At 44.6% G+C, this 14099-nt stretch overlaps 6 protein-coding genes across 6 annotated transcripts; 3 read left to right on the top strand and 3 right to left on the bottom strand.

Moving 5' to 3' along the window:
• Nucleotides 1-1399: 1399 nt before the first annotated feature.
• I203_100074 (uncharacterized protein) lies at nucleotides 1400-3307 on the top strand (the record flags this gene model as incomplete). Its single annotated transcript, XM_019151197.1, has 4 exons — nucleotides 1400-1522; nucleotides 1580-1889; nucleotides 1969-2361; nucleotides 2469-3307. 4 exons carry the CDS (start codon nucleotides 1400-1402, stop codon nucleotides 3305-3307), a joined length of 1665 nt encoding a protein of 554 aa, XP_018999522.1.
• Nucleotides 3308-3540: 233 nt separating this feature from the next.
• I203_100073 (uncharacterized protein) lies at nucleotides 3541-4917 on the bottom strand (the record flags this gene model as incomplete). Its single annotated transcript, XM_065516566.1, has 7 exons — nucleotides 3541-3702; nucleotides 3772-4350; nucleotides 4411-4440; nucleotides 4504-4568; nucleotides 4665-4683; nucleotides 4754-4809; nucleotides 4881-4917. The coding sequence occupies 7 exons, from the start codon at nucleotides 4915-4917 to the stop codon at nucleotides 3541-3543; spliced, it is 948 nt and encodes a 315-aa protein (XP_065373384.1).
• Nucleotides 4918-4953: 36 nt separating this feature from the next.
• I203_100072 (uncharacterized protein) lies at nucleotides 4954-5487 on the bottom strand (the record flags this gene model as incomplete). The annotated part of the gene is made up of 2 exons (XM_065516565.1): nucleotides 4954-4976; nucleotides 5052-5487. 2 exons carry the CDS (start codon nucleotides 5485-5487, stop codon nucleotides 4954-4956), a joined length of 459 nt encoding a protein of 152 aa, XP_065373383.1.
• A 450-nt stretch (nucleotides 5488-5937) lies between these two features.
• Nucleotides 5938-8614, top strand: I203_100071 (uncharacterized protein; the record flags this gene model as incomplete). Its single annotated transcript, XM_065516564.1, has 9 exons — nucleotides 5938-6177; nucleotides 6253-6460; nucleotides 6571-6744; nucleotides 6809-6988; nucleotides 7067-7345; nucleotides 7400-7486; nucleotides 7553-7965; nucleotides 8123-8230; nucleotides 8348-8614. The coding sequence occupies 9 exons, from the start codon at nucleotides 5938-5940 to the stop codon at nucleotides 8612-8614; spliced, it is 1956 nt and encodes a 651-aa protein (XP_065373382.1).
• A 349-nt stretch (nucleotides 8615-8963) lies between these two features.
• I203_100070 (uncharacterized protein) lies at nucleotides 8964-11785 on the bottom strand (the record flags this gene model as incomplete). Its single annotated transcript, XM_019151200.1, has 6 exons — nucleotides 8964-10488; nucleotides 10558-10709; nucleotides 10770-10867; nucleotides 10925-11374; nucleotides 11474-11619; nucleotides 11682-11785. 6 exons carry the CDS (start codon nucleotides 11783-11785, stop codon nucleotides 8964-8966), a joined length of 2475 nt encoding a protein of 824 aa, XP_018999525.1.
• A 1707-nt stretch (nucleotides 11786-13492) lies between these two features.
• On the top strand, nucleotides 13493-14071 carry I203_100069 (uncharacterized protein; the record flags this gene model as incomplete). The annotated part of the gene is made up of 1 exon (XM_019151201.1): nucleotides 13493-14071. The coding sequence occupies one exon, from the start codon at nucleotides 13493-13495 to the stop codon at nucleotides 14069-14071; it is 579 nt and encodes a 192-aa protein (XP_018999526.1).
• Between the last annotated feature and the right edge of the window lie 28 nt (nucleotides 14072-14099).

The raw sequence follows: 14099 nt of genomic DNA, 5'->3' as shown, positions 1-14099 counted from the left end.
AACGCTGACGGGGTAATGATCATGACGAGTTCGACCAAAGGTGTGCGTGTCGGAGCTATCAGCCAATGTGAAACCTTGTGGCGGAACGGCGAGAAGCAATCGACATGGGCTGTCCTTTGTGCAGCTGAACCATGATTGGATGTTTAAGTGATCCTTTAGTCCTTAAGTCTAAATCACATGTTGATCGGAAGGTAGGGATATAACTCGGGTACAGAAATACACAGATTATTGTAGAATCATCGAACAACAAAGCACCATTGACTCTAACGCTGATGCGACCTTTAATGACAGAGTGTGAGGATTTTATGTATATGCAATGAAAATGTGAAAGCTGATCCTCTGTTATGAAATATAGTCAAAGGACATGGTACGACACCACACATCTACATGACAAGCTGTGGCGGCCAGAATACAAAAAGTTGTAGGTGGATTGGTTCTGGTTTGATAGGCGAGCCAACTACACTCTACTAAAATGACGACTGTACTCTGTCACATGATAGCCATGGCATGCCGTCGTTATTCAAGACCGGAGTTTGTAAAAGCCCTGAATGTCCAATCGCTGCGACCCCATCAGTCGCGGTAGACAGTGAATACCACTTTGATCATGTCAGTAGAGCAAGTTCCATCAACCATGACACGTTTATGAACAAGAACAATCATCATTTCCGTACACAAGACTGTGGACAGTGCACAGAGAAGGATAATCATCAAGTTCCAAAATAAGCTATACCGAACTTCAAGCTAAGTATACTGGTTCTGATCGAACAAATGCTGTACGGTTGAAGAGTGGTAAGTGTATCACTAATCTCCTATGGTATTCGATGATCTGTATCATTTTAATTGACGATGCTGATACACGAACATGCGATTGCCACTACTGTAGTCTTCAATCATCGATTCCATCCGGGTCTCATCATCACCTAAGAACTAAATTGCCAGAAACATCGGGTACGACTGCCGTCCCCGCAGAGGCAGACGCCACCAGTGCTACTGACGAATAAGAGTGTCGCTGTCTACTTCAACACCGCTTCATCAATTGATAGTAGTGACGTAGGGAATCGTGTACGATGGTATAGGCGGCCTTCTCTGCTACAATACTTCTGTACGATAGGCCCTTCACATGCATCGTTAACGCTCCCAGGTCATAGAAACATATGTACGTGACTGGCGCAGCTCACGAATGTGGCATGGTTATATCCTTTACGATGATAGGGTTTCCGTGATCGGAGAAGTTTGTGTAAGAATGCGGGGTAGACCGCTTTGACACGTCCACCTCGTACCTCGTAACACTCGTACTCGTCATCACATCCACAACCTACTAAGGTTACTGCAGTGGATGTATATGTTCACCATCGTATATCGTATCAGGGATCACTGACAGTATCAGCCGGAGCCCATCATGTCACTCAGCCCATCACAGCAAGATGCTCTCCAGCAGCTCCTAGCAGTGACCGCTTCCTCCACGCAGACACAAAAGGAAAGAGACGAGAGGTTGTTAAGAGAGAACGGATGGAATGTGCAGGTCAGTACATCTTCTGTCCTCATCTTATTTCGTGACTTACTCATTTATTTATCACAGGCAACGGTCGAACAGATATTCTCACTTGGCAGCTCAGCAGCCGACGTACCCAACGACGCTACTTCATCTTCCACCCGTTCCTCTCTTAGCGGATCAGGCTCTAGACCGATAACATCGAGATTGGAAGTGGAAGATCATCCCCTTTTACCTAGGCAGCCAGTGGGTACGAGGCGTCTGTCCGGGTCTCAGAGATCACCCAGATCTCCTGGTGGGCCCGGTACGTCCGGTGTAGGGTTGGGCTTATGGGGTCTAGTCATTTGGCCTGTATCCATCGTCTGGGGCATTGTAGGTGGTATATGGTATTTCATAAGTAAGTGAAGCCTTCTTCCTCTTTAGTCGGAATATTCCGTGCAGAGGTCTGATCCTTATTTGATATCTCACTTGATCAGTTCGTACCTTCGTACCATTATCATTATTACCTCGACTTCCTTCCTTCCTTCTCCCACCCTCTCAACCTTCCTCCTCATCTTCGGGCAACCTCAGACCAGCTCAAGATCCCACAACGACGAGTCTAAGGTTCATCAGAGAGCTGGAGACTTACACTCGATGTTCGTCTTCTCAAGGTAATCTACCCGACTTCTACATCGGTCCATATAGGGAATTCGTCCAACATCTCAGGAAAGAAGGCAAATTAGGCTTGGTAGTGATCGTCAGTGGCGAACATGAGAATGACGAGGAGTTTAAAAAGGATGTATTGACCGATGAAGAGTTTGTGAGAACTTTGAAAGAGAAGGATATAGTAGTTTGGGGTGCGGATCTAAGTAGTAGAGAGGGATATCAGGGTGAGTGACACACAAGTTTCTATTCCCACCCACTTTCGTTCTGATCCAGCAGCGACTCGACGATAATCACGAAACGTATTGCTGATCGAATGTGAATCATCTCATAGTCGCCCAGACCCTCCTGCTTACTACCTATCCCTCTTTGACCTTCCTATCCCTCTTACCAGTCCCCAACTTATCCACACCCAAACTGACCATCCTTACCTCCCTGAGCGGTTCTCCCTCGACCACCACCAGCACTTCGAACATCCTCCAAACACTGACCACGACCATACTTCCTAGAGTGACACCGTTCCTCAACCGACTCAAGAGGGAGAGATTAACATTAGAAGAAGCCAGACATCTTCGTGCAGAGCAAGATAGGGCATTCAAAGAGGCGGAAAGAAGGGATAGGGAAAAGATGGAATTACAGAAACAGAAAGAGGAATTGGAGAAAATAAAATTACAAAGGATCCAATGTGAAAAAGAAGAAAAAGCGAAATACAAAGAGAACCAAAAGATATGGAGAAAATACGCTAAAAAGCATTTGTTACCTTCTATACTGTCTGCCTCTGCTGGGGATGGTACAGTGAAAGTAGCTATAAGGACACCATTATCTTCTGAAAGACATATAAAGAATTTCAGAGTTTCCAACTCAACTTTGGACTTGTTCGTCTTTATCGAAACTCTTTTAGTCGATGATGACGACGACGAGGTAGTTGATCAACCTCCAAAAGGATTCGAAGATGATATGTTGGAAAACATCAATTGGGAATTTGAAATCATTACTTCTTTCCCTAAGAAAGAGATCGAACCTACTACAGTGGATGGCGAAGAATTCTGGAAGATTATTAAAAACGCCGGGGGAGTTTTGTTCGTGGAGAGAAAGAATGGTAGTCCGTGGGGAATGAAGGAAGGTGAACGAGGTGATGGTGAAGAGAGTGATGAAGAGGAGATCATCGATTAATGTTAATATCAATTATACTTGATTTCTGATTTTCACTGCTGATTGCATTTCGACGTATACAAAACCTATTAGGTTGCATGTGATTATATTGACGATGAATAAATGCATTGTATCGTATTAAATACATACACAAAGAGCAAGATGCAGACAAGAGTTTCCGTTTCTATACTGTAATTGACTATATCCAACCTAATTCTACTAACCCAGACTATGTGGGGATTACCTTGGATGTCTCATGCTTTCTTACTCAGAGCGACTCTTTTCATCTCCTCGACAGTATATTCCAATCCAGCAGGATCGATATCTATCCATTCGCCTTCTTGTAATTCGGCTTGGGATTTAATTCTTCCGAGGAACGTTTTGAGTGCTGTAAAATTGACGATTTGTTCAGGTAACTTGTTTGTTCGAAGCATTGATGTAATCAGTACCGTCGCAACCTCTCACTTTGGTATGTGCAAGCTCACCTGGGTTCTCTCCAATCCTGATGTATTCGGGACCACCCAGAAATAAGTGTACCCTTCCGCCTCATCTTCGCTTCCGATCGAATGATGGGGTAATCTGAATATACGTGGTTTGGTAGCGTCGAATGCTTCTATAGTTACCCTGGACATCCGTCTCTTGGGGAATTTCCCAGATGATCGTGCGGAATCGTTCAATTCATCTGGCTCGATCTTCACTAGTCTTTCGGGACCCGGCTCTTCAACTCTCACAGTTGCTTCTGGTTCAGGAGCAGGCGAAAGAGAGGTATCCTGATCTGGATCGTCCAGTGACTCCAGCTTTACTCGTCGAGAGGATGTTATCGTATTTATGTCACTCGATATCAAATCCTCTTCTTCGACCTTCACTTGCGCTTGAGTCCCTAATCCCTTTTCTGATTTCATCTTCTGACCGATAGACCGGATAGCAGTCTTCTTGATTACGCTCTCATAGACATCCCATATCTTCTTACCCACAAAACAGACTATTTTGGGTTTATATTCAAGGAATTTTGCTGTGAGTTTGTATACGTTTAGACGCATTTCCAAAGTTGAAAGTTCAGATTGCTAAGATAAGATGATCGTAAGCCCATAAGAGCCGAGATGAGAATGTTGCTTTTAACTTACCTCGGAGGTTGGTCGGTCGACGAGATTAGTCTAATATGCAAGTCATCAGCGGAAACAAGCATGAAAGCGTATCATGGAGAAAACCGTACATACTAGTCCATATCCATATTCAGGCATTAGGTGATCCTCCGTTGGATCGAGTAGCCTAGATGTCAGACCTATATTGAAGCAAGTGTGATACAGGTCAAGTTAGATAGATACTTCACGTAGTGATTAGAATGGCTAGCACAACGAATTGTTAGATGTATATTCACCTGATTGATGTAGCGATCTCTGCAGGCAACAAAGTTAAATCAGCTGACTTGAACCCTTACAGTATCGAGCAATGAGGAATCTGGCTTACCCAGAACTTATTGGTTGGGTGTGAGAAATGATGTCCCATAGTAGATGATTTCTTTCCTGGGTTGATATGGATTATTTATATCATGTCAGTCAAGCGTCAAGAGAGATTTCGTGGTTTGCGAACGGACCTGGACTAAGTAGATGTATGGCCATATCAGTCTTCATTTCGATCTGGTATTTATATCTCGCAGAAAGCTTCACTCACTTTATTCCACAGAACACGACTGTTCGATGATCAACGTGCGTATCAGCACAAACTTCTCTCATTGATCAAAAAGTCATTACAGGAGAATTCTCACTATCCAAATCATCCCTCAACAGATCATTGACAGGTCTCAAATGCTCATACAACTCTGGCGGCGCATATCCTCTAGGTCTCTTGCCTTTGCCTTTGCCTTTCACTTCCACTGTCCCAATCTCGTCCGAAGCTCGTCCCCTCTTCTTCTTCATGGGCGTTATGGCGGGTTCTTCATATTCACTTTCACTTTCATCCTTGTCCTCTATCGATCTTCGTCCCTTGTGTCTGACAGGTGTCGAGGATAGGCTCCTTCTCTTCCTCGGTGACGTAGGTATCTCCACCATCGGTAGTTTCGCCTTCGATGGTGATGCCAGTCTAGATGGTCCAGCGAGTTTACTGGGAGAGGTGGAGTTGGGGTTGGAGGAATAAGCGTATTTCGCTAGATGACTGATGAAAGCTTTAGAAGCTGGACTTGGAATTGCTTTGTCTTCTTCCATCGTAGTCTAGTCAAGGGACCTGAGAGTACCAGTGCAGGGAGTTGATCCCATACAAGATCTTTCCAGTCGGTCTGGAAAGAAGATCGAGAAGATGATATAATCTGATGGAGGTCTGATTGTGATGGATCTTACAAGTGGAGGCAGGAAATCACGAATCATCCACCCACTAAGTCGTAGTCATGGCTTATCGCACACTACCATCTCATGCATAAATCATTCCTCTTACTCTGAGATCCAGCACGAGAAGGGAATCTATCGGCATGCATGTATGGCCTCGCCAAAGCATACACTATGGATAACATCTACCAATAAGGCCAAGATAATCGACCATCACATCACATAGTCTGGAGCCCCCGACGTCCACATCCATGTCGCGTACAAGCAAAGTCAAAATCAACATTAAAGTCACTGTTGTAGTCTCATCTAAATATCTATCAATGGTCTTCCAGTATGTCCACATCGGATCCACGGCGTCCCGATGGACTTTCCAGTGGACTCCTTACAAGTATGACCAAGCCTACTCCGGCAGAGGTGACGGCCATCATCAATCCTTCTAACAAACGTCGTCTTCTGATCACCCTCTCTTTCCCACTACTATTCTTATTGGCAATCCCTTTTTGGTGGTACACTACGTCGATCGAACGTCTGCCTCTACCAGTATCACGGATAGATGCATTAGCGAATCTCAGTGTGAGTCCAGACTACAGCCAAACTCCCAGATAAGTTGTCGTGATTGTGTTTGTGGGCTAATAGAGATTCATGTAGATACCCTCTTACAGAGGTAAAATCTTGTTCACAGCAGACGAAGATGCGTATCCGAAATCTGCTCCTGGTAGACCGGTATTCGAGAATAAAGTGATATGTCAATCGTTAGGCAAGGTAGTGACGGATGGTGTAGATGTGATATACGAGAGGAAAAGACCTCAGAAAAAGAGGAATTGGGATTTCATTTATGAAGGTGAAGATGATCCGAGTGAGTAATACCCATTCGATTCCGACTCCTATGCTTCTCATATAGAAATATATCCGGAACTTCTGACTTTGATTTATCTTCTAATCTTTGGTCTGATTTTGGTCATATAGGAGATCCGACTCCTTTCAGAGTTCACATCCGCAGGTTTCAACATGCCAATACCTCCTGGCCATTAGAACCATATGTGCAACCACCCGAAAAGGGTTTGATGACCAGTGGGATCAAGCCTGGTACTTTGATCATTCCCGTTCATCCCGATCAGATCAGTGATAGGAACTTGAAATGTACGTTGTCCTTCTCTCACCTCGTCGGGGAGTGATTAATCAAATTTGGGTTGGTTCGGTTCAGTACATTACAAGATCGCGATGATAAACTCAATCTTATCACTCTACCCTCCTGATCCGCCTACTATACCACTCAGAGCACTGAAGTATTCTCCTAACATCACGCTCAGCTTCGTACTGCTCAATGAAGATTCCACGGAAGGTAGCTATGTGAGAAGTTGGGAGATAGACGATGCCATTCAAGGTGTGTACACAAATCTCAGACTCCTTCGTTTTTCGGTAACGGTTTTATACAATTTATCTGACAATGATAAGTTTGTAGAACATTTCATACCTCATCTAGAACCATTAAAGGACATATTCAACTTTACGATCGAATCTCAAATCTTATATCATGCCCCTCTAACGTTCGATCCTACTCTCAGCGATGCCCCTGCCATTGGGGACCCACAGATAGAAGCTGCATTAGAAGCTGCTCGAGAAGGCGACGAGGACGCAGAAGAAGTAGCTAAAGAATTGATTCAAGAAGATAATGCGCAGACTTGGTTAGTGGGTGATGAAGACATGAAGGTGTTTGTCAATTCGGAACGATGGTCTCTAGGTGAGTTGATGTTTACACGACTACTCGTGACTGACGGACGCTATGCAATGGTAGATTCTGGAAGTACGAATAATCCTGTATTGAGGTTTTTGTTGTACGTTCCCAAGGAGAAACATCGTCCTATGAAATTAGTTGGTCAAGGTGAGCTGCATCTGCATGTTGCCTCGGATTCAATGGTCACATACTGAATGATAATTTATCTTCCAGACTCACCCCACTCCTTCCTCTTACCTCAATTCGGTTCAGTCTACCTCCTCAACCCACCGTCCACCCAACCTTCCTCAGGTGAAACATACCATCTACCTTCTTCAGCCTTGACAAGCTCCTTCCATCTATTCACCCAACATCTATACTCTCTATTGGCCATACCAGAGTTATACGATCCAGGTAAAATCCACTTACCTCCCTCGTCTTCGCCTCTTCTTCCCCGTTCGCAACTTTGGCAGCCGATCAGTTCATGGCAGATACACCAGATATTGGAAAGTAGACTGAAAGAGAATCTCGAGGAAAGCAAGAAAACGTTAATTGGGATTAAGAGGTTGGTAGATAAGATCAAAGAGATGAAAGTTGGGAAGAACGTAAGGGATGATGTGTCAGGTGCTGTAGAGAGGTTGGAAAGTGTGAGTTTTAGTCGCAGTCACAGTCCGATCGTGTGTGAGATGACTCGAGATTCGAGTGAAATCAATCGTACCATTCATCTCTTCTGAGACATGGTAGATATTTGTTTGGTTGGTTTAGGTGGATAGCTGATACCGAATTTTTTGGATATTGATATAGATCTCATCTGCGAAATCACCCTTGGAAAACTTCATCTTATCTAGAGATTCAGTCAACCTAGCCAATAAAGCTTTCTTCGATCCTTCAATGATGGGTCTATTATATTTCGTCAGTAATCATTGACATATCTTGTATTCCAGTCATCCAGCCAAATATACCTGCTCTTCTTTTTCCTTGCCCGTTGGCCCAATTACTGATTTTCTACTTGTGGTGTCGGTAATATAGCCCGACGAACACAAGTTTGCTGTGTATACTCCGCTCTTCGCCCCTATTGCCGTACCGTTATTACTGGGATTAATCAAGGAGTTTATAGCTTGGAAGAGAAAAAGGAGAGGTGGCAGTGGAAATGATGATGATGTCACAGACGAAAAGGCAGAGGCTAGTATCGGAGTAGAAGACGAGAAGATTTCAACCATTGGACTTGAGGAAGAAAGTACGTCTGTCGGAATAGAACCCAGTGATAGAGTATTGCGGTCCAGATCAAAAGGCTAATATCACGCATGCACCATGATATGTATGATCTCAAACTGAGTACTGTATGCACTGTTGACTTCTATTGCGGAATAAGATGCATAAAATTACCCAACTATATATAAAGGAAAGACAGAGATATGATATCGCTTTCATCCTAAATGAAATGGGATGTATTGTGTTGTATTGAGTGGACTGAGAAGACAAGGCTGGTCAACGGACAAGGAATGTCGGTGAAGGTTCAAGTTTTAAGTTACTTTATATAGTATAATATAATAATGTAATTAATGGATGTACTCTGACGATCTCCAACTCTTCTACACACCCACCAAAATGCACCTCATCTCCCTTCCCCTTTTACTCGACCAGATCAATCCCTGGTCGGCGCCCTCTGCAGCCCGCTCAAGAAATTCTCAAAAGGTATAATATCCGAATCAGGTCTAGCTGCCGACCGTTCCGTCCAGGCAGATGCGGTCGATTGATTCCTCCTGTGCTTTTGTGTTATCCCCGTAGATTGTGAGTAATCACTCGCACTGCCGCTGGCGCTGGCTGTAGTCGAAGTTTGACGGGGTGTTATGGGTGTATTGGTATATGATGAAGGTGGTAGGTTCGTTGATGATGATTTTGCGTTCGTGTGGATTTGTGCAGGTGAAATTAAGAATGGATGTTTCGATCCCGATCCCGATCCTTGATTCCGAGCTGCATGATTATTGTTAGTGCTGTTAAGGAAAGTCATATCTACTTTTGGTCTAACCGGTGGACCAGAAGTAGAGGGTAAAGGAATTCTATTTGATCCAGGAGAAGCAGTAATCTTCAAAGGTGGAGTCGAATTGATAATCGGTAATGGTAATGGGTAATTATCCAACTCTGAACCTGGACGAGGTAAGAAAGTTGATTGATGATTCGGCGTGGTAGCTGTCCAATCTGTTAAAGTTGATAATCTACCTTCTGATCCTGGAGCAGTACCGAATATAGATAATATATCACTTGGTGTATTAGATATCCTGTTGTTTTTATCACTCTCGGGAGAATGGGCAATCCCAGAAGGCCCAGGTCCAAACGTATCTGGTTGAGGAGGAGAAGAAGAAGAAGGATTACTATCATTTTCGAATGTCTTGAATAAAGCTAATTGAGCGGCCTTCTCTTCGCTTGCTGTAGGGAACCTTCGAGGTGGAGTAGAAGTAGAAGTATTGGTAGCGGGAGTGGTATTTGTATTAGTCAACGTCTCAGCGCCGATGTTGTCGTTCGAAGTAGGGGTCATCGTCGTTCCTGTTATCGTCTCGTATGCTGTTATGGGCGAATGACCATGTGCCGAATCGTTGCCAGTAGTGACAGGTGTAAATTGAGTGACATATGATCCCTCTGGTGTATATGCTGGTAAGGCCGTACCTCGTCTTGAATCAGGTGGGTTGGTAGCTGCATATTGTGATCCCAATAATGATCTTACTCTCTCAGGAGATGAGATCATATTTTCAGGAACACTTGCCAGACCACTCGTATTCGTACCAAGGGCGGTCTCAGGTGATCTGGGGGTTCTTCCAGTACCAGTCGAATTGGTATTACTTGGACTGATGGGTGATCTCCATCTCTCGCTCAAACGCTGCTGTAAAGCCTCATCGTACGAGACAAACACGTCGTCGAAAGACGCTACGGACCGACTAGAAGCGGAACCAGCTGGTTTCTCGCCTATGCGATTGAGCGATCCGTTACCGTTGGTAGATGGATGAAGAGTATGCGTGGATTCGCGCGAGTTCCTTCGACGATGTGCAGAACGGCGTTTGCGGAAGATCCAGATTGTGAGTAGAGAAAGAAGTATGATTATAGTTAAGGGGATAGCAACTCCAAGGATTATTTTGCCTTTTAAGGTCGAAAGGAATTCCCCTTCTCCAACAACTCTACATGAATCACCACGAATTAGCAGATGTACTGTACGTATATAGTGAATGATTTTGGGCCTCACTCACAGTTGAGATAGAGTGGTTGAATCGGTCGTAAGTACCACGAAATCGATGGCCATTTTCTTGGTTCCCAGATTGGTCATCGTTACTTGATTAGCTTGAGAACTGTCTAATCCAGTTTGGAACCATAGTAATTCGTAGGGCATCTGCCATGGAGACTGCGAGGTAAGGTAAGTCAGCGTCTATGCTTTTTGTTCCATATTGAGCTCATCACTCACTGTCAGATTCAGTGATGGCGCGACTATCTGCCCATTGAGTGATAAAGAAGCAGATCCATAGTCAGGTCCAACCGTTCCGTACACATACACCGCGGATCCTACGGAATCATTAATATCAACACATATTACCAGTCTGAGATTCACTATCAAATCACCTGATCCGAAGAAAGTGACTGCCGATCCCTTTCCCTGAGTAATGGCCAAGGTCTTGTTAAAATCGCCATCAAGCTTCCCCGACTCGCTGAGAGCATCCGAATGAGCATCAGGATTCAGATGTGTCCAATCTCCTTCATATCTGATACCAACATTCACGTTCTCAATAGGATTAAACGCATCATCAATGGTGACATTGGAGTAACCCGCTTGTTCCGGTGGCCTGACTCCGTCTATACCCCAGAATATCACTTGTTGACCATTCGGTACAGTGCCAGAATCCCATACGACGCTATGTGAACCCAAGGGGAGATTGTATAATGTGAAAGGAATCACTTCAGAAGAAGAGGACGAAACTGCTTTGGAACATGCTGTGATGGGTGAAGAGGAATTGATAGAGATGGTAGCTTGACAATTGTCAAATGCCGGTACTAGCAGGGTGAGTGATGAAGCTATGAGAAGGATAATAGCTGTCAGCCTATGTCGATGGGATTTTGTGATTTGAACATTCCTTTGTCCAAGTGCTGAGATCAGATCGAAGTGGAACTTACCAGTGATGTTGAATGAGATGATAGAGTTGGAACTAGAGGTGAGATGGAGGGTTTCGTCATACCCATCTGACTGTTTTGCATAGCCCGCTGTCCAGGGTGAAGAACTGCTGGCACCGCTCGAAGATCCATAAGAGAATATTGGAGATCTAACAGCGAACAAGATCGTCAAAGGTGTTCTACTGCTATTTCAGAGAGATACAAAACTCACGTATCCGAGATGAAGAACGCGCTGCTTGATGATGAGGATGAGGATGCAGAATTGGAAGTCGATTGAGCACGTCGAAATACCTTACGATCTGCTGAATGGGCCATCCTGTTCACCATTCACCTTTTGCCTATAGCTAATGTATTATACAAAGAGACGAAAGGTAGCGACAACGTGAGATCTGGTCTGATGGATAGTATGAGAAGTGAAAGACCGATGCTGCCTGAGGAATAACGAGTGAAGGATAATGGTAAGCCACACAGGCCAGCTGGTGAGTGGATCAGGTCAAGCGTGATGGTATTGGATGAATTCAACGGTGAATTTCGATCAACAGGTGTAGTCTTCTTCCGGATTTGTGGGTTTGCTCACGCCACTGATGGTAGTCGAGGAACGTTAATTGGGTGGCTTGTGTATTTTGAGGAGTTGTGTTTGTCTATTCTAAGTGTGTTGTGTGCAGTGTTCAGATCGCTCGGTCCCTTATCGTGTATGATGGCTGACAGAAGAGCGAGAGAGTTGGGTAATCCTTGAGATGTCAACTAAGCAGGGTTCGTCTATGTGCATGAGTATGAGTATATGTGAATGTTTGAAAGTGTCAGAACAGCAACAGCAACAGTGACATTGGATCCTCCATGCGAAAGATACTACAGATTTTGGATTTACTCAGTAATCTCATACCTCTCACGTCCCACGCTTTGCAGATGAAACGCCATCTCTCCGATTGTGATATGAGATTCGATCTGTATTGTGTTCCCCTTGTCACGCATGAGATTCCTTGGGAACAGCGACATTACGAGTCTCGTTCCAAGGGTACCCATCCCGTCTCCTCAACTCGTCAAATTCCAAAAGCATAATGAGATGATGAAACGATCCTTTGTGATGTCGTGCATATTCGATTTCGGTCGATCCGCCGTAAGAAAGACAAAGGAGTGATTGGGTGGTCTGTAATTGCCATGGTTGGCATGCAAATGAGATCTAACGATGTTTGAAAGGTCTATGACAGTGGGACATATCCTTCGTCATCGTTGTTGTACTTCAGCAAACCAGAAGATACACGTGTGACTAGCGTGGTCAAGACCGTTCATCTCCGGCTATACGTTGGTACCTTTTCCCCCGGAGGGATGATGCCGAAAGCGGAAGGGCACTCGTGGATTGTTGGTGGGGGTGCCCCACAGCAAAGTTTAGCTGGAATAAATTCGTTGGGGATCAACATCACACGAAGAAATGAACCCCAAAGCAGAGGAATGCGAGTGAATTGCACTTGTTCGGTCAGTGGCACGGACATCTCCCACTGCAGCTCACTCACAGGACATCCCTTTGTGGTTCATGATTTCTGATACACCTGCTCATCAACGATCATGGGTCCCCAACATCCTCCATATAATCCATCCTATCCTTCTCATCCCCCAAAAAAAGTACAATAATAAAAGAAACAACACGTTGCAATCACCTTGACACTTGAACTGGACGATCAATCAACACACGTCATCTTCGACCTTGCTTGTTCCAGTACTCCAATTCACCAACCCAACCAGATCATGTCTATATAACAACCTACACAACTTGACACAACACCACAAGGACATTCATTCACTTGGATAACATTCACTTTAGCAAACAAGGATAATAAGAAAACAACAACGGATCTCTTTCGCCTCAACCTCAGAGTCAATTACCCTCCGACTTTCAGGCTCTCATCGCTTTACACAACATCGACTCTTCACGAACGATTTACTCATCGTGAGTTCCCCACACATGACATCTCGCAATAATCAGCAGCTGATTGATGTCATATCTCAGACTACCTCTCAATAGTCATGCACTCTTCATCCTTCTCTTCACCTGAATCAGGTCCATCCTCTCAGCGGCTCGTCTCAAACTCTTCTTCACCTACCAACACCACCGAATCAGGTTACTCCAGCGACCCAGAGCATGAGCAAGGCTCAGAATCACCCACCGAATCCGAAACGTCCATCGAAGAATTCTCACCCGAATCCAAACCTGTCAAATTACCATCCAACAATCAAGATGTTAAACCATTAGCATCTCGATATCCCAAAATATTCGCCAACCCCCCTCTTCCTCCTGCTCCCTCATCCGTTGCTAGACCCAACCGAATCAGGGGTTTATCACCTTTGACATCAGTCAATACTACTTCCAATTCGCCCTCATCAACGATGGAAAAACAGTTTCAACCTAGATTGCCTAAATCTCAACCTCTCTCACGAGCTTTGTTCAACCGATCTCTCTCCGATCCTGCTCCACATGCTCAAGCTGGTATCTTCGGAGGTGTAGGAAAGAAGAAGACTAGTCAGAAAGTCATTGTTCCCACGAAATCGTTCAGAACGACTTTCGAATTGGGTTTGTCGGCTAGTGAATTGGCTAGAAGGGCTTAACCGATATCATGGAACATCATGGGAAGGA

This window comes from Kwoniella mangroviensis (genome assembly GCF_000507465.2).
Source record: "Kwoniella mangroviensis CBS 8507 chromosome 1 map unlocalized Ctg01, whole genome shotgun sequence".
NCBI classification, from domain to species: domain Eukaryota; kingdom Fungi; phylum Basidiomycota; class Tremellomycetes; order Tremellales; family Cryptococcaceae; genus Kwoniella; species Kwoniella mangrovensis.
Note: the sequence above shows the minus strand (reverse complement) of the source record. Positions and strands in the feature narration are given on the sequence as shown.